The 26,705-nt window shown below is 36.1% G+C and overlaps 1 protein-coding gene across 1 annotated transcript in view; it reads right to left on the minus strand.

Annotated features, from left to right (window-relative positions):
- MEIKIN (meiotic kinetochore factor) overlaps positions 1-26,705 on the minus strand; it is a 94,929-nt gene that overhangs the window by 34,570 nt on the left and 33,654 nt on the right. The window contains exons 8-9 of the mRNA XM_059174502.1: positions 19,866-19,930; positions 13,998-14,068 (exon numbers count right to left, since the gene is read on the minus strand). Coding sequence (XP_059030485.1) covers positions 13,998-14,068; positions 19,866-19,930 — 136 coding nt within the window. The remainder of the gene's footprint in view (positions 1-13,997; positions 14,069-19,865; positions 19,931-26,705) is intronic.

A 26,705-nucleotide genomic window follows, 5' to 3' on the forward strand; every position in this document is an offset into this window, starting at 1 on the left:
CTATTGTTAAGAGTCACTGCTAGCTTGTTTCCCTCTCTCCTTTTTTTTCTTTTTCTCCTTCCCATATATTCATCTTATTTCTTACTTAAATTCCACATATGAGTGAGATCATATAGTATTTCTCTTCCTCTGACTGACTTATTTCACTGAGCATAATACATTCTAGTTCCATCCATGCAGTTGCAAATGGCAAGATTTCATCCTTTTTGATGGTTGATGAATATTCCTGTGTGTGTGTGTGTGTGTGTGTGTGTGTGTGTGTGTGTGTTGATATTTTCTGTATCCACTCATCAGTCGACAGCCATTTGGGCTCTTTCCATAATTTGACTATTGTTCATAACACTGCTATAAATATCGGGGTGCATGTACCCCTTAAATCTGTATTTTTGTATCCTTTGGATAAATGCCTAGCAGTGCAATTGCTGGATCATATGGTAGTGCTATTTTTAACTTTTTGAGGAACCTCCAAACTGTTCTCCAGAGCGGCTGCACAGTTTGCATTCCCACTAACAGTGCACAAGGATTCTCCTTTCTCTGCATCCTCGCCAACACCTGTTGTTTCTTGTGTTGTTAATTTTAGTCATTCTGACAGGTGTGAGTTAATATCTCATCATGGTTTTGATTTGTATTTCCCTGATGATGCGTGATGTTGAATATCTCTTCATGTATCTGTAAGCCATCAGGATGTCTTCTTTGGAAAAGTGTCTATTCGTGTCTTCTGCCATTTCTTAACTTGATTATTTGGTTTTTGGGTGTTGAGTTTGATACGTTCTTTATAGATTTTAGATACCCTTTATAAGATATGTCATTTGCAAATATCTTTTCCCATTCTGGAAACTGACTTTTAGTATTATAGATTATTACCTGTGCTGTGCAGAAGCTTTTGATCTTGATGAAGTCTCAATAGTTCATTTTTGCTTTTGTTTCCCCTGCCTCCAGTGACGTATCTAGTAAGAAGTTGATACAGCCGAAGTAAAAGAGGTTTCTGCCTGTGTTCTCCTCTAGGATATTGGTGGTTTTCTGTCTCAATTTAAGTCTTTCATCCATTTTGAATTTATTTTTGTGTTGGTGTAAAAAAGTGGTCCAATTTCATTCCTCTGCATGTCACTGTCCAGCTTCCCCAACAACATTTGTTGAAGAGACTGTCTTTTATTCTTTGCCGCTTTGTTGAAAATTAGTTGATCATAGAGTTGTGGGTCCATTTCTGGGTTCTCTATTCTGTTCCAGTGACCAATGTATCTGTTTTTGTGCCAGTACCATACTAGTAGTCTTGATGACTACAGCTTTATAATATAGCTTAAAATACGAAATCATGATGCCCCCAGTTTTGTTTTTCTTTTTCACAATTGCTTTGACTATTCAAGGTCTTTTGTAGTTCCATACAAATCTTAGGATTGTTTGTTCTAGCTCTGTGAAAAATGCTGGTGGTATTTTTATAGGGATTGCATTAAATGTGTTGATTGCTTTGGGTAATATACACATTTTAATAATGTTTCTTATTCCAATCCATGAGCATGGAATACTTTTCCATTTCTCTGTGTCTTCTTCAATTTCTTTCATAAGTGTTCTACAGTTTTCTTTTCTTTTTTTTTTTTTTAAGATTTTATTTATTTGACACAGAGAGAGAGAAGGAGAGAGATCACAAGTAGGCAGAGAGGCAGACAGAGGTGGAAGGGGAAGCAGGCCCCCTGCTGAGAGAGAGCGAGATGCAGGGCTCAATCCCAGAACCCTGGGATAATGACCTGAGCTGAAGGCAGAGGCTTACCCCATTGGGCCACCCAGGTGCCTGTAAATTCATGTATTAGTATTAGCAACTTTTTTGGTGGGGTTTTTTGTTTTCTTACATAGATTTTCATGTCATCTGCAAATAGTGAATGCTTGACTTCTTCCTTGCCAATTTAGATACCTTCTACTTCTTTTTCTTGTCTGATTGCTAGGCTAAGACTTCTAATCCTATATTAAATAGAAATTGTGAGAGTGGACATCCTTGTCTTGCTCCTGAACCTAAGGGAAAGGCTCTGTTTGTCCCCATTTAGGATGATATTAGCTGTGGGTCTTTTGTATGTGGTCTTTATGATGCTGAGGTATGTTCCATCTATCCCTATTTTGTTGAGGGTTTTTATCAAGAAAGAATACTGTATTTTGTCAAAAGATTTTTCTGCATCTACACAGAGAATCATTTGGTTCTTATCCTTCTTTTCTTTTCTTTTTTTAAAAAGATTTTTCTTTTCTTTTTTTTAAAAGATTTTATTTATTTACTTGAGAGAGAGAGCATGAGAGGGGAGAGGGTCAGAGGGAGGGGCAAACTCCCTGATGAGCACGGAGATGGATGCGGGACTTGATCCCAGGACTCCAGGATCATGACCTGAGTCGAAGGCTGTTGCTTAACCAACTGAGCCACCCAGGTGCCCCCCCTTCTTTTCTTAACATGTTGTATCATGCTGACTGATCTGTGAAATGTTGAACCACCCTTACAGCCCAGGAATAAATCCCATTTGATCATGGTCAATAATGCTTTTAATGTACTGTTGAATTCAATTTGCTAGTACTTTTTTGAGAATTTTGCATCCATGTTCATCAGGGATATTGGGCTATAATTCTCCGTTTCAGTGGGGTCTTTGTCTGGTTTTGGAATCAAGGTAATGTTAACTTCATAGAATGAATTTGGAAGTTTTCCTTCCATTTCTATTTTTTGGGAACAGTTTGAGGAGAATAGGTATTAACTCTCCTTTAAATGTCTGTCAGAAATCCCCTGGGAATCCATCCAGCCCTGGACTTTTGTTAGGAGATTTTTGATTACTGAATCAATTTCTTTGCTGGTTATAGGTCTGTTCAGGTTTTCTATTTCTTGTGGTTTCAGTTTTGGTAGTTTACATGTTTCTAGGAATTTGTCCATTTCATCCAGTTATTATTATTACAATTTTTCATTGGCTATCTTATCAATTATAGTCATCATAAGGGGTATTAAGTAATCTCTGTTTGTGGTTTTGATTTGCATTTCTCTGACTAATCAATCATAAGAGCATCTTTTCATGTGTTTATTGGCCATTTGTATATCTTGATTTGAGAACCATAGGAAAGTTCTTATACACCAGCATCCCAAGGATGATAAAACTATAGTCAGGAACCACCTATTAGGAGCACAGTTTTGAGAAGGAACAGATCATACAAGAGCATAAGAAATGGCATTTAATCAAGATGTGACACATTTAAATTATAAGATCCTTGATTTGTATACACGTGTGTGTGTATCTGTGTATGTGAATTGATAGAGTATGAAATTGAGACAGTTTGCATGTAAGCCAGAAAGGGAAATGCAACTTCGAGGAAGTGAAGAAGCGTGGAAAAGTAAACAGAAAGTATAGGGAAGATGTTTTATTGTTTTAGGCTAAAGAAGTGAAATTCAGGCCAACTTCAACTAGATCACTAGGTCATAGAGGCTCCAGTTGCCCACTGGGTTACATTCAGCTAACCCCTCTTCCTCATTTCCTTCATTCCCATGAGCCCTCAAAAATGATTTAGGAAACACAACAAAACATGTTTCCTCTGACCTGCCTCTCCTTGTTACTGTGTTTTTCTTAATTTCCCCTTAGAGTCAAGTTCCATACATAATCATTACTTCCCCACTTCCCCCCCTACCCCAACCTTTAATGAGGAAAAACTGACAAATATAGTTGTAAATATTTTAAGTGATTTTAATGATTTGATACACATAAACATTGCCAAATGATCAAGATCATTAACATATCCACCACCTAACATATAAATTGTGTGTGTGTGTGTGGTGAGAAAGCTTAAGATCTACTCTCAGTAACTTTCAACTAAATAATATTGTATTATAATTATCACCATGCTGTACATTAGATTCTCAGAACTTATAAATGAAAGTTTGTACCTTTTGACCTACATCTCCCCATTTCCCCAGAGGCCTAGACCCCGGCAACTACCATTATATTTTCTATTCTCTGTTTCTATGAAATTGGCTTTGTTTGTTTTTTATTTTTTAGGATTCCACATATAAGTGATACTATGCAGTATTTATCTTCCTCTGGTTTATTTCATTTAACATAATGCCTTTCAGTTTCATGTATGTGATTGTAATTGCAAGATTTTCTTCTTTTTATGACTTAATATTCCATTATCTATATCTATATCTATATCTATACCATATTTTCTTTATCCATTCATCCATTGAAGGACTTTTAGGCTCTTTTCATATCTTGGTTACTGTGAATAATGCTGCAGTGAACAGGAGAATGCAGATATCTCTCCCTTGTGATACCCATTTCATTTTCTTTCTCCTTTGGATATATATATCCAGAAGTAGAATGGCAGGATCACATCGTAGTTCTTTTTATTTTTTTGAAGAACCACCATATGGTTCTCCATAATACTTGTATTCATTTACAGTTCCACTAACAGTATTTAAGGATTCCCTTTTCTGCACATCTTTGCCAACATTTGTTATCTCTTGTGTTTCTGATAATAGCCATCCTATCAGGTGTCATTTGTGGTTTGCATTTGCATTTCTCTGATTATTAGTGATATTCAGCACTTCTTCATGTACCTTTTGGCAGCATCTATGTCTTCTTTGGGAGAACATCTATTCAGGTATTTTGCCTGTTCTAAAATTGGATTTTTTGGGTTTTTTGCATTGAGTTGTACAAGGTTTTTAAATATTTTGAATATTAACCCCTTATAAGATACATGATTTGCAAATATTTTCTCCCATTCTGTGGCTTGCATTTTCAATTTACTGATTAACTCCTTTGCAGTGTAAAAGCTCTTTAGTTTAATGTAGTCTCACTACCTTTTACTTTAGTATTTTTTCAAATGTTCTTTTGGTGTCTTATAAAGAAATCATTGCCAGGATCACTGTCAAGGAGGTTTTGCCCTATGTTTTCTTCTAGGAGTTTTAAGATTTCAGGTCTTATATTTAAGTCCTTAATCCATTTTGACTTAACTTTTTGTGAGAGGTATAAGATAGGAGTTCCCATCTCTTTCTTTTGCATGTAAATGTCCACCTTTCCCATTACCATTTATTGACAAGACTATACTTTCTCCAATTTGTGGTCTTGGCACCCTTGTCAAAAATCAATTGGCTGTAGAAATGTGGTTTTATTTCTGGTATCTCTATTCTGTTCTACTGGTATAAGTGCTTCTTTTTATGCCAGAGCCATAATGTTTCCATTTCTATAGCTTTGTAATATATATTAAAATCAAGAATGTGATGTCTCCAGCTTGGTCTTTCTCAAGATTGCTTTGGTTATTTGGGGTCTTATGTGGTTCCAAACAAATTTAAGTAGAGTTTTTCTATTTCTGAGAAAAACATGATTGGAACTTTAAATGGGATTACACTGGCTCTGTAGATTGCTTTGATTAGGATGGACAATTTCATAATATAAATTCTTCATGTCTAAAAACATAGGATATCTTTCCATTTATTTGTGTGTTCTTCAATTACTTTCATCAATGTCTTAGAGTTGGTAGTGTACAGGTCCTTTATCTCCTTGGTTAAATTTATCTCTAAGTATTTTATTGTTTTTGATGAGATTATGAATGGAACTTTTGAAGGAAAACCACAGTTCTTCTCTCCCAGTGAATCTTTCTCTTATGAGTGTCCTTAAGTACTTATACTTCTGATACCTCTAGTCACTAAATGTGTTTGGGGTTTTTACCATAACAGGAAATTCTCTGCAACACCAGCTAGGTGTCCTACAATTCAACTCAATCCTAATACTGTCTCCCTGGAGATGGGTCAGATCCCATGGGTTTAGGGCTCAGTCCCACAAGACTGCTCCTACCCTACTTCAGATGCCAATCACAAGTACTAGGTGCCCGGGTTATCCTCAACTTCTGTACTATTTGCCTACAAACTGAAAGCCTCTATCACCCCATGATCAGGTTCAATTAGTTTGCTAGAGCAGCTCATATAACTCAGGGAAACACTTACTTACATTTACTAATTTATTAAAGGTTATGATAAAGGATACATACGAACACAGAGCAAGGTCTAGGAGGGTCCCAAGTGTAGAAACATCTACCACCATGGAGTTCTGCTCTGTCACCTTCCTGGTGTGGCTGTGTTCACTGACCTACAAGATCTCCAAATCCCCTACCATTTGAATTTTTATGGAGGCCTTCTCACATAGGCATAATCAGTTACTAACTTCATTTAAGCCCTTTATCCTCTTTGGAGAAGGGGGTAACTGGATTGAAAATTTTAAGCTTCTAATTATGGCTTGGTCTTTCTGATGACCAACCCCCTTCCAGGAGCCATGTAAGAGGCCACTCAGAGTTGTCATGAACAAAACATACTTTAGTATTCTTTTTTTTTTTTTTTAAGATTTATTTATGTATTAGAGAGAGAGAAAGAGAGTAGGGAGAGGGGTAGAGAGTCCTAAGAAGACTCTACACTGAGCATGGAGCCTGATGTGGGACTCAATTTCACAACCCTGAGATCAAGACCTGAGCCAAAACCAAGAGTGGGTGCTAAACCAAGTGCACCACCCAGGCACTCCAAAAAGATCCTCTAGTATTCTTATCAACTAGGAATTACAAAGGTTTTAGGAGCCCTCTGTGAGGGATGAAGTAAAAAACCAAAATATTAAAACAAGAGATGCTCCTGGTTTTCTTCATCACTTAGGAAATTACAAGTGTTTAGGAGCTCTGTGCCAGGAAATGGGGGCAGAAACCAATATACATTTTATATATTTTTTTCTCTTATATATATATTTTTTCTTATATATATTCATATATTTTTTCTCTTATCTCAGAGAATTGCTTTTTAATTTCACTTACAAAGAGTTTGATGCTAGTGTATAGAAACACAACAGATCTTTGTATATTGATTTTGTATTCTGTAACTTTACTGATTTTATTTACCTCCTAACAGTTTTTCAGTGGAGCCTTTAGGGTTTTCAATATATAAAATCATGCCATTTACAAAGGATAATTTCATTTCCTCCTTTCTTATATGGATGATTTTTTGTTCTTTTTGTTACCTAATTGCTCTGGCTAAACTTGCAGTACTATGTTGGAAAGACATAGCAAGAGTGAACATCTTTTCTTATTCCTGATATAGAAAAATAACTTTTAACTTTTCACCATTGAGTATGACATTAGCTGTGGGCTTGTTATATATAGCCTTTATTATGTTGAGGTATATTCCTTCTACACCTAATTTGTTGTATGTTTTTATCATGAGAGGATGTTGAATTTTGTCCAGTGCTTTTCTACATCTTTTGAGATGATCATATAATTTTTATCCTTCATTCTGTTAATGTGGGTTATCACATTAATTGCTTTTCTTATGTTGAATTATCCTTGCATCTCAAGGATAAATCCTACTTGATCATGGTATATGATCTTCTCATTGTGCTCTTAAATATGGTTCGCTAGTATTTTCTTGAGGATTTTTAAATCTATGTTCATCAGGGATATTGGCCTGTAAGTTTCTTTTCTTTCAGTGTTCTTGCCTGGATTTGATATCACAGTAATTCCAGCTTCCTAAAATGAGTTTGGAAGTGTTCCTTCCTCTTCAATTTTTTAGAAAAGTTTAAGAAGGACTGGTATTAATTCTTCTTTAAACATTTGGTAGAATTCACCAGTGAAGTTATCTGGTCCCTTTTATTTGCTGGAGATCTTTTTATTACTGATTCCATTTCCTTGTTTTTTATGTCTCTTCAGATTTTCTGTTATTTCATGATTCAGTCTTGGTAAGTTTCTGTTTCTAGGAATTTATCCATATCTCCTAAGTTATCTAATTTTTTGGTATATAATTATTCATAGTAGACTGTTATGTTCTTTTGTATTTCTGTGGTATGCACCGTAATGTCTTATCTTTCATTGATAATTTTATCAATGAGTCATTTCTCTTTTTTCTTAGACTAAAGTTTTTCCATTGTTTATCTTTTAATAAAACTGGCTCTTAGTTTTGTTAATGATTCTTATTGACTTTCTAATCTCTATTTCATTTATTTCTTCTTTTTATTTCCTTCATACTGCTTTGGACTTTGTTCTTTTTCTAGTTCCTTGTAGTATAAGGTTAAGTTGCATGTTTGAGATCTTAATTTTTTCATAATGTAGGTATTTATCATAATAAAATTCTATCTTAGGGTTACTTTTGCAGCATCCCATAAGTTTTGGTATGTTGTGTTTCTATTTTTATTTGTCTTAAGATTTTTTTTTTGACATCCCTTGATTTCTTCTTTGACTCATTAGTTATTCAAAAATGTGTTATTTAGTTTTCACATATTTGTGAATTTTCCCTTTTCCTTATGTTATACATTTCTAATGTCATGCCAGTATGTCAGAAGAGATACTTGATATAATTTCAATCTTCTTAACATTTGTTAAAACTTGTTTTGTGATGCAATATGTGATCTATCCTGGAGTATGTTCCATGTGCACTGACAAGAATGTGGATTCTACTATTGTTGAATGAAATGTTTTGTATAAGTCTATTAGATCTATTTGGTCTAAAGTGTTGTTTAAATCCATTATTCTCGGGCGCCTGGGTGGCTCAGTGGGTTAAGCCGCTGCCTTCGGCTCAGGTCATGATCTCAGGGTCCTGGGATCGAGTCCCGCATCGGGCTCTCTGCTCAGCAGGGAGCCTGCTTCCTCCTCTCTCTCTCTGCCTGCCTCTCTGCCTACTTGTGATCTCTGTCTGTCAAATAAATAAATAAAATCTTTAAAAAAAAAAAAAAATAAATCCATTATTCTCTCAATGATTTTCTGTCTGGATGATCTATTCATTGTTGGATAGTAGGATATTGAAGTATGCTATTACTATTGCATTGTTGTCTATTTCTGCCTTCAGACCTGTTAAATATTAACATATTTAGGTCCTTCAATGTTGGATGTTTATATATTTACAAATGTTATATCCTCTTGATGAACTGGCCCCTTATTTTTATGTAATAACATTGTCTCTTATTATAGCTTTCAACTTAAAATCTATTTTGTCTGATATAACTACTCCTGATCTCTTCTAGTTTACACTTCCATGGAAAAAATTTTTACATCCTTTCACTTTCAGCCTAATTGCCTTTAAACCTTAAGCAAATCTATGGGGAACCTCAGTGGCTCAGTTGGTTAAGTGGCTGACTCTTGATCTCAGGATCATGAGTTTCAAGCCTCCTACATGAAAGAGAGAAAGAAAGAAAGAAAGAAAGAAAGAAAGTAAGTTAGAAAAGAGGGAGAGACTTTATGTCTTTTAAATGGAAAATTTAAATAATTTACATTTAAAGTAATTCTTGATAGGTAAGAACTTATTAATAGTAAGTACTATCATCATTTTGTTAATTGCTTTCTGACAGTTCTGTACTTCCTTTGTTCTTATCTTCCTCCCTTGCTGTCTTTCTTTGTGAATTGATTTTTTTTTTAAATAAGGATATGCTTTGATTTTTTTCTCTTTACATTTTGTGTGTCTCTTAAAGACTTGTGCCTGGATTGTCATAGGGCTTTCAAAATAGTTACAATAGTTCATTTTAAGCTGATAACTTCAACTGCATAAGGATGTTCTACACATTTATTCTTCACCCCCACATATGTTTCATGTTGTTGGGGTCACAATTTACTTCTGTTTATATTTTATATTTCCTTCTTTTCTATAACTTTTCAACCTCTTCCAGTCTGGCTTGCCTCTCATCAGTCTACTAAAATTATTTTTGCTTAAGTCATCAGTTTCCTTCTTGATTCTGAATGCAATTGAGTTTTTAAAAATTAATAAATTTTTATTTTACTTTTTAAATTTTTTTTAAAGATTTTATTTATTTATTTGACAGAGACAGAGAGAGATCACAAGTAGGTAGAGCAGCAGGCAGAGAGAGAGGGGAAAGCAGGCTCCCTGCTGAGCAGAGAGCCCAATATGGGGCTCGATCTCAGGACCCTGAGATCATGGCCCAGGCCAAAGGCAGAGGCTTAACCCACTGGGCCACCAAGGTGCCCCCCAAATTAACAAATTTTTAAAGAAAAATTGGAGGTTCACAGCACAATTGAGCAGAATATACAGAGTTCCCATATAGCCTTTGACCCTATATATACATACTATTTAACATACTCCATCATAGTCTTACATTTATTAGGAGAGTTAAACCTATACTGACACATCATTCTCTTCCCTGAGAATTTCCTTTAACATTTCTTACAAAGCAGGCCTACTGGTGACAAATTGTAATTTTTGTTTGTCTAAGAAAGTCTTTAGCTCTCCTTCATTTTTTTTTTTTAAAGATTTTTTATTTGTTTATTTGACAGACAGAGATCACAAGTAGACAGAGAGGCTGGCAGAGAGAGAGAGAGAGAGGGAAGCAGGCTCCCTGCTGAGCAGAGAGCCCGATGCGGGACTCAATCCCAGGACCCTGAGATCATGACCTGAGCCGAAGGCAGCGGCTTAACCCACTGAGCCACCCAGGCGCCCTCTCCTTCATTTTTGAAGGGTAATTTCATGAGATATAGATTTCTAGGTTGGTGGGTGTTTTTCCTCTCAGGAATTAAGTATTTCACTTCCCTCTTTTCTTGCATGGTAGTTTCTAGAGAGAGCTCTGTAATTCTTACCTTTATTCTTCTATAGGCATGGTGTTTTGTTCCTTCTGGCTTCTTTCAAGATATTTTTCTTTCTTTCAAGATGTTTGAATATGATAGATCGAGTTGTAGATTTGAGGGTACTTATCCTGCTGAGTGTTCTTTGACCTTCCTGAATCTATAATTTTGTATCTGACATTAATTTTAGGAAATTCTCAGTCATTATTGCTTCAAATATTGTTTCTGTACCTTTCCTGTGTCTTCTCTTTCTGGAATTCCAATTATGTGTATGTCACACCTTTTGTAGTTGTCTCACAGTTCTTGAATATTCTGTTCTTTTTTTTTTCCAGTCTTTTTTCTCTTTGTTTTTCAGTTTTGAAAGATTTTACTATCATATCCTCAAACTCAAGTATTCTTTCTTCACTATGCCCAGTCTACTAACAAGTCCATCAAAAGCATTCTTCATTCTTGCTATAGTATTTTTGATCTCTAGCATTTCTGTTTCGATCTTTCTTAGAATTTCCACCTCTTAGGTGCATGGGTGGCTCAGTTGGTTAAGTGACTGCCTTTGGCTCAGGTCATGATCCCAGATTTCCAGAATTGAGTCCTGCATCAAGCTCCCAGCTCCACAGGGAGTCCGCTTGTCTCTCTGATCTTCTCCCCTCTCATACTCTCTCTTACTTGTTCTCTCTCAAATAAATAAGCAAAATATTTAAAAAAAAAAAGAATTTACATCTCTCTGTTCATATTATTCACCTGTTTTTGCACATTGTCTACTTTTTTCTATAATGCCCTTAGCATATTAATCATAGCTATTTAAAATTCTGGTCTGATCATTCTAATACTACTGCTTTATCTGACTCTGGGGATGTCTATTCAGTCTCTTCAAACTGTGTTTTTTGTTTGTTTGTTTGTTTGTTTTTGCCTTTTAATAAGCCTTGCAATTTTTTTGCTAAAAGGTAGACAAGATGTACTAAGTGATGGGAACGTTGGTAGATAGGCCTTTAGTAATGTAGTGGCAAGGTGTAAGTCATAGTGCTATGATTAGGTCTTTTTTGTTGAGCCTTTACACCTGGAGGGTAAAATTTGCCAGTACTTCTTAGTCCCCATATCTTCTTAGGTTGGACAGGACACGTAGAGACACCTGTATCTGGATATTTCCATTCCTCCACGTGGAAGGCTAGAGAGAGCTGGAATTGGAATATTTCCTTTCCTCATTTGTAAAAGCAGAGCTGGCTGAAGTTGGGTATTTCCTTTCCCCAAGGTAGGTCAGGCTCTACTAAAACCCCAACAAGTTAGACTCTGGTGAAATACATTCTTCTGAGGGAAGGCTTTGTTAAGAACAGAATATTCCAGTATATTTCAAGATGGTTCTTTTCCTCTTCCCATGACCAAAAGCATGAAGGGATTTTTCTCAGATATTGACTGTGAGGATCTGATAAAGGTCCTTCCTAAAGATATAATCTTTGAGTTTTTAACTCTCATCATTGTCCTCACTGAGCCTCTAGCAACTCATCAACCACACCAACACTGATTTCCCATCCCAGCAATGGTTCTCAGAGAGGTTTCTGTTCAAGTGTTTTTGCTCCAGTAATTCATGAGTCTCTGTATCCACCTGTCTTTCCAAGTATTAGTGCAGTACTTTGGCCTATGACATAATTTTTCTGACATATCTAAAAAGACTTATCGATTTTTAACTTTGTTCAGGTTTTTTTTTTTTAAGGTTTATTCACTTATTTAAGAGAGAGAGAGAGACTGAGAGATAGAACAAGTATAGGGGTTGGGGATAGAGGGAGAGAGTCTCGATCAGACTCCACAGAGAGCCCAGAGCTAAACAGGGCCCAATCCCAAGATCCCAAGATCACCACCCAAGCAGAAACAAAAAGTCAGGCACTCAACTGACTGCACCACCCAGGTGCCCCTTTGTTCAGGTTTTTACTTGCTAGGCCAAAGTGGAGACTTCTAAGTTCCTTACGTGCTAGACCAGAAACTGGAAGTCCTCCAAATTTGCAAAGTTCTTTATAACCTGGGATTCCAAGCAATATTCAGTATTATTAACCACTCCCCCTTTTAGGAATAAATATTCTTGTCTCTTCTCCTATGATATCACATTCTGTTCATTTTCCTCTTTTCTTCTGTCCACTTTTTTCTACTTGACTATTGAATTTTCCAAGGAATGATCCTGGACTCTTTTCTCTTCTTCACTCTGTAGAAACTCATTCTTTCTCAGGTGCTGTCATCTATTTGTATAAACTTAAAAATATCTGCAACACTGTATACTTATCTTCCATTTTCCTGACCTGCAGATTTATAGCCAGTGGTCCTTACAACATTTTCATTTTCATGTACCCTCAGACCCCCTGCCTCTCCTATCACACTAAATAGTACCTTTATCCAACAAAGCTGCTGAAGACAGAAACCTAGAAGTCTTTTTTGGCACTTCACTCCTTCATCTTCTATCTCCAATTCATGATCTCTACAGGCAAAATTATCTTGAATCCATGCATATTTCCCATCTCTCCTACAAAATATCCTTGTCAAGCCACCACAATCTTGTACCTAAAATAACTATAACTTCATACTAAGGAATCTTCCTACTGAGACTCTTGCCCTTTTTCAATTTTTTTTTACCCAATGTATCCAATGACAGTAAAGTATAGTGGAAAGAATGCAGATGTAAGATCCAGAAAAACCTGCCACAAACTCCTCAAATACACTAAATAATATCTAAACCTCATTTTTCTTAGCTATAAAATACGGGAAAACAAAGCAAAACAAACAAACAAAAACCTCATAGGTAGGAATGTTATAAGAAAAAGATATGGGGCGCCTGGGTGGCTCAGTGGGTTGAGCCGCTGCCTTCGGCTCGGGTCATGATCTCAGGGTCCTGGGATCGAGTCCTGCATCGGGCTCTCTGCTCGGCAGGGAGCCTGCTTCCTCCTCTCTCTCTCTGCCTGCCTCTCTGCCTACTTGTGATCTCTGTCTGTCAAATAAATAAATAAAATCTTAAAAAAAAAAAAGAAAAAGATATGATTTATAAAAAGTGCTTAGAATAATGCCTAGCACTGAATAGTCACTCAAAGAGTAGCTCCTGTTACATATAAAATAAAGTTTATATTTCCCCCAAAGACCTCTAGATTCTAGACCTAACATATTATATCACAAATTCTCCTCAGCAGAAAACACTGCTCTAGCTATATAGCGAATGTCTTATTTTTACCTTAAATTAATATTTAATAGACATCCAATTATCTAAAAGGAATTTGGAAAAACTGTAAACTTTCTCTTTCGTTAAACTAATTTACAGTATATATTCATGTAACAGTAATGTAATCGAATTCCTAAGTTCGAAACCTGTTTGAAATTATTGACTTAAATAGCTGAAAAATAACTCCTATAAAACCGTTAGTTAAGAATATGTCCTACATCAATGAAATTTATGATTTATACAGTTTTTCTGTTTCAACACTTACTTTTTTCTTTGTTTTCTCAGGGGCTGAAGGGTAAGTTTTCTCAGCAAGTAAAACTTCACAAGCTGCATTATCTGTAAAGAAAAAGATGCTTCAATATTTTAATCATTTAGGGACGCCTGGGTGGCTCAGTTGGTTAAGCAGCTGCCTTCGGCTCAGGTCATGATCCCAGCGTCCTGGGATCGAGTCCCACATTGGGCTCCTTGCTCTGCAGGGAGCCTGCTTCTCCCTCTGCCTCCCATTCTGTCTGCCTGTGCTCGCTCTCTCCCTCTCTCTCTGATAAATAAATAAAATCTTAAAAAATATATTTTAATCATTTAATCTCTTATTAACTCTAAGTATAGAAAGTAGAACTCAGGGCGCCTGGGTGGCTCAGTGGGTTAAGCCGCTGCCTTCGGCTCAGGTCATGATCTCAGAGTCCTGAGATCAAGTCCCACATGGGGCTCCCTGCTCAGCGGGGAGCCTGCTTCCCTCTCTCTCTCTCTGCCTGCCTCTCCATCTACTTGTAATTTCTCTCTGTCAAATAAATAAATAAAATCTTTAAAAAAAAAAAAAAAAAGAAAGTAGAACTCAAATTTGGAAAAAAACAAAAACAAAACACCCTGATTTTAATGACTGCGTCTTTGAAATAGGTTTAGAAGAAAGGCTTAATATATGTTGAATAACCTGACTTACTACACAAAGGGCTTTATTTTTAAGAGCTCTAGGTTTCACACAAGTAAATAAGCTCTATGTAAAATATTTACTTTTCATTTGGTACAGAAGGTTGCATGTGATTAGAATTCTTCAATAACTATCCTTCCATTTCCATTCTCCTGTATTTTCAGGCTCTCCCTTTTTACTGCAAATTTTCTATTAGTATTTAAAATACAGTCAGGACTCTTTCATCTTACCAAAAACTTTATCTGTACCCCATACTCCTTCCTGTTACATCCTTTCTCTCCTTTTCTTCGTGGGCATGTTTCTTCAAAGAGCTGTCCACATATACTAACATAACTTCTTCTCCTCCTGTTTACTCCCAAACCCACAGCAATCTAGTTTCAGGTCCCACCTTTATGAACAGAAACCTTTTCTGTCCTATCTTACTGGACATCAGTACAACAAATATGAACATTTTCCCTCTGGCCCCTTTTATGGCTCTTCTTTATTTCTGACTTTTCTCCTTTTTTCAATCTCCAGGCTCAATCCAAGGCAACAAATATCTAGTCTGTTATGTGTCAAAGTTACTGCTATGAGTATTGCAAATTTGGTTTTCTTTATTCTTAACACTAATACCTTGTTTTAAGTCAACGCAAGATTTCTCTTCAAATTATTTCAATAGCTTTTCATTTCAGCTCCCTCTGCAGTCCACTGCCTACATTATAAACCTAAAACACAAGTTTAATATCATCTGCTTAAAATTCTTCCAAGGCTCCTCTCTCTCTCTCTCTCTCTCTTGTTTTTTTTTTTTTATTTGTTTGTTTGTTTTTTGCTATTTTAATTGGGATTTTTTTACTTAAAAAAAATTCTTCCAAGGCTTTCCATTGTATTCAAGTTACAACTCAAACTTCTTAACTCAGCATACAAAATCCTGGTTTTTATGAACACTGCCTGTATACTTCTATATTCCCAGCCTCACTGCAAAGGTGAAAAGATTGCTAGATATAATACAGGATACCCACTTAAATTTGAATTTCAGATAAACAAATAATTTTTTTGTGTAAGTGTTTGCTGTGTAATAGTATAGCATGTGTAATATTTATGACAAAATTATATTAAAATTATTCACTGTTTACCTATACCCCTGGGGCTAATAATACAATTTATGTTAATTAAAAAATAAATAAAGTGGATACCATATTAAAAAAATTATTCACTGTTTACCTGAATTCATATTTAACTGAGCATACTGTATCTTTATTTGCTAAATCTGGCAATCCTTAAGACTACTTACTCCACTCATCTTCATCTCCTAAGGTAGAGAAAAGTAGTAGTTTTGAGAGTTTAGTAAGAGATGAAATTGGTACCAAAATTTGGTAATACATTAAGCAAAGGAAGTGACAAAGATGAGGGTGTCAAGGACGATCTCGTGCTTCTAGTCTGCTAAGCTACATTTAGTAACTAAGATGGAGGACACTGGAAGACCAGGTTTGGTCTTGGTCGTGACAGTTCTCAGTTTTTAATGCTCATTTTATTTAATCTCTTGCTAACTTATGTTCAGTTAGTTCTAAATGTTGGAGTCTTCCATTTACATTCTTTTTGCATGTTTGTTTTCTATTCCACTTCCTAGGTAATCTCATCTATATTCTTTTTTTTTTTTTTTAAAGATTTTTTTCTTCTTTATTTATCTGACAGAGATCACAAGTACGCAGAGAGGCAGGCAGAGAGAGAGGAGGAAGCAGGCTCCCCGCAGAGCAGAGAGCCCGATGTGGGGCTCGATCCCAGGACCCTGGGATCACGACCCAAGACGAAGGCAGAGGCTTAACCCACTGAGCCACCCAGGTGCCCCAATCTCATCTATATTCTTGACTCTAGATCTTATCTAGATACAGCTTGTCTCTGCCCTAAATTCCAGACTCCTGTGTCACAAACTGCTTTCATGACATCTCTATCTGAAGGCTAATAACCCTCCAAATGTTTTAATATTTTACTGAAGCACTTCACATACACAGTAATGGGCACAAATCTTAAATGTCTATGTATTCACCTATATAGTCACTGGCCAAATCAAGATATAAAATATTTCTAACACCCCAGAAGTTTCCTATATGTTTTTTTTCCCAGTCAGGACTCCCTTTCCAAAGATTATCACTATTCTTGCTTCTACTACATAAAACACTCTTGCCTGTTATTGAACTTCATATGTACAGAATTACACAATACATACATATTTGTGTCTGTGTTATTTTGTGAAATATTAAGTACATGAGTAGACAGATCAAATTTAATGTTGAAACCAAATTCTCTTAATCAGTCTCCCAACTTGCTCTGTCTTCCAGTGCTCCCATTTCAAGAAATGATACCATCATTCCTCCACCTGCTTAAACCAATAATTTTAGACTCATCCTTAACTTCTATTTTCCTCTCTCATGCAACATCCAGCCACATCAGAAAATCCTGGCACATCTGCTTTAAGATAGATTCTGAATCAGACCACTGCTCCCACTTTGGTCTCATATACCACTATCTGACCACCACAATAATTTAACAGGGTCTCTTTGCTTTCATTTGCCATCTTAGACAATTCTCCACATGGTAGCCAGAGTGATCATTCAAAATATATCTAATCATGTCATCCCTTTGCCCTAAAATGTGTTTCTAGGCACATTTAGAATAAAATCCCTGCTTCTTATGATGGCATAGGAGACTCTACATTATACCATTCTATTTCTCCCTGAACACAACTGACGTCATTCTTTTTTTTTAAACTGATTTTGCTCCAGTCATTTTAACCTCCTTTCTATTCATCAAACATGCAGACCTCATTTCCATCTCCTGGTCTTTTCTCTTGTTTTTTTGTTTGTTTGTTTGTTTGTTTGTTTGTTTTTGGTTGTTGTTGTTGTTTTCCTTTGCCTAGCATGCTTTGTCACAGATTTTCACATGACCCACTCTCTCACTTCATTCAAGCTCTGTACAAATGTAATCTCCTCAGAGAGTCCTATCCTATTACCGTGTTTAAAATAGCATCCCTAGTCACACTCTGTTTTTACCTGCTTTATTTCCCTTCAGTACTCTTATTCCTGACATTGTTGTATATTTATTTAACTGTTTATTGTCTTTCTTCCTCTACTATAACATAGCTCTGTTAGGGCAAGGTCTCCGTCATGTTCCCCAGCAACTAAAATACTTTGTGTCATACTGTAAGTGATTAATAAATATTTGTTGAATGAATGGAATTAATAAATAGTGTGATGAGGTATCTCTGAAACATCCAAGGGGAGATGTTTAGAAGGCACCTGCATATAAAGGTCTTAGCCTCAGAGGATAATCTTTAATGAGAGAAAACACAGAAGCCCTTCTTTTTATAGGACACCTATACATATCAAGGGTTAATTTCAAAAAGATTAAAATCTACGAACTAACCTTGAGGAACTCCCATATTTAATCATTAATAGTGGTAGATAAGATTGCAAATAAGCAGGAATTACCTGAGAAATAATTTATTGTTTATTTGTCTCTATGATTAGACTATTTTCTAACATTTAGTAAAGAACCTGACATAAAATTGGAAAAAAGATAGGTTTGTTGAATTAAGGAAGTAAAAAATACCTCTTGAGCAAGATACGACTTAATTTTAAATTTCAAGTTAATCAATCACATAAAAGAATACAAAAGCATACATAATTTCAGAATCACTATTTTCCCTTACTACTAGGCCTTACAAAAACATTTTCTACCACCAAAGCAAAATATTTTATTGGGCAAGACCTAAATAAAATCATGATTGTTTTTGGTATGCTTACCACTTTCCCTTTCATAATCTCTCTTCTCTTGTTCACAAATTCCCTCTTAGGTTTATAAAACAAATCCCCCTTCTAATGTTCACCCTCTAGGGTAATAGACAGCTACTCCTTTAAAAGATGTGTGTTTTTACAAGTTTAGTTTATATCACTTGATTAATTTCCTTCAGAACAGTCACTATTGGGGCACCTGGGTGGCTCAGTTAGTTAAGCATCTGCCTTCGGTTCAGGTTATAATCTCAGGGTCCTGGGATGGAGCCCCATATCGGGCTCCCTGCTTGGTGGAGAGCCTGCCTCTCCCTCTCCTTCCGCCTGTTGCTCTGCCTGTTTGTGTTCTCTCTCTCCCTCTCTGTCAAATAAATAATAAAATCTTTTAAAAAAAGAACAGCAACTATTTTAATCATTTTTATACTCCAAATTCCTAACATAAAACCTGGCATGTAGAAAATACTGATTAAGTTGGGGCACCTGCGTGGCTCAGTGGGCTAAAGCCTCTGCCTTCGGCTCTGGTTGTGATCTTAGGGCCCTGGTATCAAGCCCCACATAAGGCTCTCTGCTCAGCAGGGAGCTGCTTCCCCCCTCTTTCTCTGCCTGCCTCTCTGCCTACTTGTGATCTCTGTCTGTGAAATAAATAAAAATTAAAAAAAAAAACCTTTAAAAAAAAAAAGGAAGAAAATATTGATTAAGAGAATTTCTTAAAGTGACAATTATGTAAAAAAAACTTTATTCTTTATATAAACATACCTATTAAGAGCCAAATCAGCAATTCTTCAAGTTTACCCCAAAACAGATGCTATAAAACTTGATTCAGGAAATGAAAATAGCAATCTGATAGCATAAATTAAAAAGGTTGGAAATGTTTAGTTAAGTTCATCCTAATAATAAACTAAATTGTTTAGTGTCTATTATGCAAGGTACAATGTTGATTTTTATTTTCAATCATCACACATAATTCCAATATATCTGTTTATCGATTATGTTCCTTTCCCATGACTGAAACTCAGGAGGCAAGGACTTTATATCACTCCTCACTGCTGTAAATATAGCAACACCTAACACAGAGTACATATTCAGAAAATGTTTATGAAATGACTTAATGAAGGGTGTTACAGGGATAGTTAAGACCCTCATTCTAATATCACATATCTTCATTTCTTAAAATACAACCAAGCTAAAAAGCACTCAGTTTCCTGGGCTACCAATTTTATCAAAATATGCTGTACTGCCTTCTCCCCAACCCCCTCCCCCCGGCAACCCTCAGTTTGTTTTGTGTGTATATAAAAAATATATGTTTATAAAAAATAAAAAATTTAAAAAAAAAAAAAGTAGGAAAAAATAAATAAATAAATAAATAAATAAATAAATATGCTGTACTGTCACAAAAATAAAGAAATACAGAATTATGAAGATGATTAGTTTTAGTATTTATTACCTGATTCTGAATGTGAAGTACTCTTTGGTTTTGAAGTAATATTTTGGTCTGTTAATGTCATCACTCTATAATAAGAACAAATTAATGGTTATTCTCTTAATCTTTCAGTAACTTTTGAGAATCCTCAAGTAATACTTAAAATAATAACATTTATATTTATATCAAATGTCCTAGAAAAAATATAACTGGTTAAAAATGTTCCTGTATCTATATGAAAAAGTAGTTTAATAGTAAAAAGCAATATATTTATACATTTTTCAGTGTGAGACGATACAAATAGAGGAAAAGGTATAGTGTTCAGAATCAGACAGACCTAGGGTTAAAGCCCAGTTCTGCTACTCACACTTGAGTGGTCTTGGAAATTTACTTAATTGTCTTGACTCTTGTTTCCTTCATTTATTTAAAAAAAAAAAAAAGGCAATCTTGTTTCCTAGGATTCTTGTGGTAACAATCTCAAGTAACATTAAATATAATACTTTAAAAAAATTAATATCCTTTTTTCTCTCTTTTTATTAAAGATTTTATTTATTTATTTATTTGTTTGAGAGAACGTGAGCATCAGTGGGGGGTAGGGGCAGAGGAAAAGGGAGAGGGAGAAGCAGACTCTCTACTGAGCAGGGAGCCCAATGCATGGCTCAATCCCAGGACACTGGGATCATGAACTAACTTTAACTGCTTAACTGACTTAGCCACCCAGGCACCCCTATCCTTTTGTCTTTTACAAATTATACCATCCAATTCTATTGAAATGTGTATGAAAGAATTACAAGAGGAATACCAAAGGATCAAAGCTCAGCCTTTGACCACCAAAATGGGATTTCTGAATTCCTGGCAAGACAATGGAGTTGAAAACCAAATGTGAGAAGATAATTTTCTAAATTCCTATTGTCGGCTTATTGAACAATTGAATTCAGTAAGCAAAAAAAAAATTTTGGAAATGGAAACAAAGGCAAAAATGAACTACTGGGGCTTCATCAAGATAAAAAGCTTTTGTACAGCAAAGGAAATAATTGACAAAACCAAAAGACAACTGACAGAATGGGAGAAGATATTTGCAAACAATATATCAGATAAAGGGCTAGTATCCAAAATCTCTAAGGAACTTATCAAACTCAACACCCAAAGAACACATATTCCAATTGAGAAATGGACAGAGGACATGAACAGACATTTCTGCAAAGAAGACATCCAAATGGCCAACAGACACATGAACAAATCCACCACATCACTTAGCATCAGGGAAGCATAAGTCAACCACAATGAGATACCACCTCACACCAGTCAGAATGGCTGAAATTAACAAGTTAGGAAATGACAGATGTTGGTGAGGATGTGGAGAAAGTGGAACCCAAGTGGGAATGCGAGCTGGTGCAGCTTCTCTGGAGTACGGAGTTGAAAGTTGAAAACAGAACTACCCTACAGCCCAGCAATTGCACTACTGGGTATTTACCCCAAAGATGTAAATGTAGTGAACCAAAGGGGCGCCTGCACCCCAATGTTCATAGCAGCAATGTCCACAATAGCCAAACTGTGAAAAAAGCCCAGATGTCCATTGACAGATGAATGGATAAAGTTGTGGTATATATACATAAACACACACAACACAGTATTACGCACCCATCAGAAAATGAAATCTTGCCATTTGCAACAATGTGGATGGAACCAGAGGACATTATGCCAAGTGAAATAATTCAATCAGAGAAAGATAATTATCCTATGATCTCACTGATATGTGGAATGTAAGAAATGAGGCAGAGGATCATAGGGGAAGAGAGGAAAAAATGAAACAAGATGAAACCAGAGAGGGAGACAAACCGTAAGAGACTCCTAATCAAAGGAAAATAACTGAGGGTTGTTAGAGGGAAGAGGAGTGTAGGGATTATGTAACTCTGGGTGATGGACATTAGGGAGGGTGTGTGTTGTAATAAGCACTGGGTATTATATAAGAGTGATGAATCACAAGCCTGTACCCCTGAAACCTAAATAATACATTATGTTAATTTAAAAAAATGAAGAAAAAACCCAATTTTATTCTATCCTATTTTTTTTTTTTAAAGATTTTATCTATCTATTTGTCAGAGAGAGAGAGAGAGAGACAGCGCGAGCGAGCACAGGCAGACAGAGCGGCAGGCAGAGGCAGAGGGAGAAGCAGGCTTCCCGCCAAGCTAGGAGCCTAATGTGGGACTTGATCCCAGGACACTGGGATCATGACCTGAGCCGAAGGCAGCCGCTTAACCAACTGAGCCACCCAGGCGTCCTTCTATCCTATTTTCATTTTTAAAAAATCCTGTCAAAAATAGTGCTTTCTTGCCCCTGAATGAACTTTTAGGTGTATCCCATTGTTTTTATGGTATTCTCTTATATAATAAAACAGTCATTTGGGGGTAATAAAAATGGGAATGGGGGTACCTGTCAATTTATTTTGTTTTCATCTATTGAGGTCCCTGTTCAAGTTCTAAGACTACTTGAAAACCACATTTAATATCCTGGTACGTTCCTCAAGTTCCTCTTAACATATGTAGGTGAAAACCACAGAGTTCTACTATTTGCTACAGAGTGTAGAAAAAAATTCAGGATGTGACCAAAGATAGATTCCTGCTCCATGCCTTCCGCCTAGAGGACTACTGCTAAGAAAAAGGGGACAGCGTCTTGGGAAACAAGCAGTTTGACAGTGGGAACTGACTTCTCTACATCAAGCCCTAAATCTGGAAGCGGGAGTAATAGCTACAAAGATGACATTAGAAGAGGTGAAGAGTAAGCCAAAAGCAGAGGGGGCATGTGCCAAATTCACTCTAGGTGAAGATATCCACAAAGGGCAGAAATTCAACATCAAAATAAGAGTTTGAACTATTCAGTGTTCAGGAGACCTCAGTTAGCCCCCCTTGAGAGTCCCTTAATTCCTGTAGATTGTGAATGAGTTCTCAAGGTTCCAAATACCAAGGGCAGTGCAGAAGGTACTCAAATTAGAACCAAAATACTTGACTTGGGCCACTACCACTACTCTACCACAAAGGTTACAGAAAGGCAATCAAATTAAAATATAGTTGGAGGACTTCAAAGACATCCAAGGAGTTTTGGGTAGCAACAAAAGGTAAGTTGAGAATGAAATCAGCAATGGAGGATCTCAGGCCCTAAATAAGGAAGTAAGGTCACCAAAAATGTTATCAGCAGAGTCTAGCCCAGGTACAGAACCAGTCTTAAAACCTCTACCATAAATTGGGACGCCTGGGTGGCTCAGTTGGTTAAGCAGCTGCCTTCGGCTCAGGTCATGATCCCAGCGTCCTGGGATCGAGTCCCACATCGGGCTCCTTGCTCCGCAGGGAGCCTGCTTCTCCCTCTGCCTCTGCCTTCCACTCTGTCTGCCTGTGCTTGCTCTCACTCTCTCTCTGACAAATAAATAAATAAAATCTTAAAAAAAAAAAAAAAAAAAAAAAAAAAAAAAAAAAACCTCTACCATAAATTAATATAAGTCCAGAGACAACATGTGGATCCCAAACAACCTCAAAGCCCCAACTTTACCCCTCCCCCAGCTCTGGCTTGTTCCTGTACCTATAAGGAACCTATATTTAGGGTGACCATTTATTCAAACTGGCACCTTTCCAAGAGTAAAAGGGAGTTCTACTAAAATTTATGTCAGAACAGTAGACACATACTAGGACAGTCCCAGGCAAATCAAGAGGTATGATAATCTACCTATATGCCATACTCAGGAATATGTAATAAGGGAAAAAATCTGTAAGATTCAGCATTCACCCAAAAGAGACTTTTAACTGGAAGTAAATGGATGGCACTAATAAGTTTAACTCATAATTTCCAAGCTAAAAAGGAGAGAAGGGATAGGAGAGCCTATGAGAAATTGAAGTCAGCTAATTTAAAAAATAAATAAACTACATATGAAACTAATATTCTACTTCATGTTCACTAACTGGAATTTAAATAAAAATTTTAAGAGTGCCTGGGTGGCTCAGTCCATTAAGCGTCCTACTCTTGATTCAGGTCAGGTCTTGGTTCAGGTCATGATCTCAAGGTCCTGGGATTGAGCCCCCACATCAGGCTCCCTGCTGAGTGGGCAGTCTGCTTATTTCCTTTCCCCCTACTCATTTCCTAGCTTGAACTCTCTCTCTCTTAAATAAATAAACCTTTAAAAATAGAGAAGCAAATAAATAGATACATACATACAAACTTAAGGAAGGAAGGAAGGGAGGCAAGGAGAAAGGGAGGAAGCAAAGGAAAGGAAAGGAAAGAGAGAAAGGAAGGGAAGAGAAAAGAGATGAAAGCTCTATTTTCTCTATATAACCATGTGGTACATTTTATTTTTTAAAAATAGGGCAACATTTAGGGGGGACAGAAAATAAGATCAGATACACATAATCAAGCACTGTATTACATTTGCTCCATGCGATATATAGGCAACACTCATTGAACTGAGTATATACATATCTTTCATCAATATAAACAAAACTCCCTTACTTTATTAGGTACTATGTCAAAGTTGTAGGATTTTAATTTTGTGAATGTGTACTTAATTAAAGAGAATGTCAAAAATAACTAATAGTCAAAAGTGGTATAATTACTATTACTATCCAAACTCTCCTTTCTTCCTAAAAATATATTGCATTGTAAATTGTGGAAGGGATTTAAAATTATATATCATTATTTCTCTCTGGTGACGTTAATAATTTATCTTCAGAATTTTCATTGTTCTCACCTTCAATTTGTAAAAAATGTAAAATCTGTGAAGCACAATAAGAAGTACAAATAAAATGAGGTATGCCTGTAAAATATTACCTTTTCTTCAGAAATTTTTTTACCACCTAGATACGAGCATATTTGTAAGGAGGCTTTCACACTAACACTATTTTCTCACTCCACACAATTTCCTAGGGTGACAATGATCCCTTCAGCCCAGAATCATTCCCTTGCTAACCAGGCTGGAATATTTAACTACTTGCCCATTAAAACCACCTCAAAGTGTTCTAGGTGCTTCAGTATTTTCCACACTAAAATTATCTGTCATGCCAACTCACTCTTGCTTTTCTGTTTGTGTTCCTTCATCCAATGAATTAGTCATCATTTACCCAGTTTCTTAAGTCAGAGGGCTAGAAACCATGTCGGACCTCCATCTTCCTCCCTTAACCAACCAAACATTAAAAATTACGGATTATCCCTTCTGAATTGTTCTGAAGTTTTCCCTTTTTGCTGTTCTTGCTGATAAAGTTCAGGTCCTAATTACCCTCACTTGAAATGCTACAAAAGACATTCCTTCAATCTAATCACTTTTTCTAATCCTTCTTCTTTGTTGCAAAAGTGATTATTCTAAGACAGAAATATTATCATGCATATGTCTGTGGGATAGGCATGTGGTGGGATAACAGGCAAGAACTTTGACTGAGTAATGTAAAGTTCTACAGAGATCTGCCCTATAAAAGTATAGCAGTCCTCACCCCCATAAACTCATCAGCACAGAATACCTAAATCATAAAGACCCACCAAGGAAGATAACATTGTACCATCTACTATTTCATTCTAATTTAAAAAATCAACTTATAAGATAGTAAGAGTTGTAACTTTATTTGACAGACACAAAATCTATCAAGTAGCTATAGGACTTTTCCTTGTATCTCAAAAAGCTGAGAGCCAAAATGTGGTTCAATTAAATCATCTGACTCTTAACTCTTATAGCTTATTTATTTTTGGTCTATTATCTTTACTACCTGTATTTTCTATTAAAAATGATATTTCCTTGGTTTCCTAAGTCTTAGCTTTTTTTAAAGTTTTATTGATGCAATTCACATATCATATAATTCACCCATATAAAGTATATATTCAATGGCTTTTAATATATTTATAGAGTTGTGCAACTGTCATACATTTAATTTTAGAACATTTTCATCACCCCAAAAAGAATCCCTATACCCATGAAGCAGCCATTCCCTATTTCTTCCCAAACACTCTAGACTTAAGCAATCACTAATCTTTCTGTCTATACAGATTTGTCTATTCTGGATACCTCATATGATTGCAACCATAAAGTATGTGCTCTTATATGACTGGCTTCTTTCACTTAGAGTATGTCTGGGGTTCATCCACATTGTAGTATATATCAGAATTTCATTTTTTATTATTTTATTATGTCTATACCATATTTTATTTGTGCATTCATTAGGAGATAGACATTTGGACTGTTTCTACTTTTTTGGCTATTATGAATAAAGTTTCTGTAAACATTCATGACAAGGTTTTATGTGGACATGTGTTTCCATTTTTCTCAGTTATGCATACTTAGGAGAGGATTGCTGGGTCACATGTAACCTTTTGAGGGACTACCAAACTATTTTCCAAAGCACCTTCACCATTTTAAATTCCCACCAGCAATGTATGAGAGTACCAATTTTTCCATATACAATATAATAGTTATTATCAGTATTTTTCATTATAGCCATCCTAGTGAGTATGAAGTGATTCTCATTCAAGTTGACTCACATTTCCCTAATAGATAATGACGCTGAGCATCTTTTCATGTATTTTTTTGCCATTTATGTATCTTCTTTTTTTCTTTAATTTCTTTTCAGCGTAACAGAATTCATTGTTTTTTGCACCACACCCAGTGCTCCATGCAATAAGTGCCCTTCTTAATACCCACCACCTGGCTCCCCCAACCTCCCAACCCCCACCCCTTCAAAACCCTCAGATTGTTTTGCAGAGTCCATAGTCTCTCATGGTTCACCTCCCCTTCCAATTTCCCTCAACTCCCTTCTCCTCTCTATCTCCCCTTGTCCTCTATGCTATTTGTTATGCTCCACAAATAAGTGAAACCATATGATAATTGACTCTCTCTGC

Source organism: Mustela lutreola, chromosome 5, assembly GCF_030435805.1.
Source record: "Mustela lutreola isolate mMusLut2 chromosome 5, mMusLut2.pri, whole genome shotgun sequence".
In the NCBI taxonomy this organism is placed as follows: Eukaryota; Metazoa; Chordata; class Mammalia; order Carnivora; family Mustelidae; genus Mustela; species Mustela lutreola.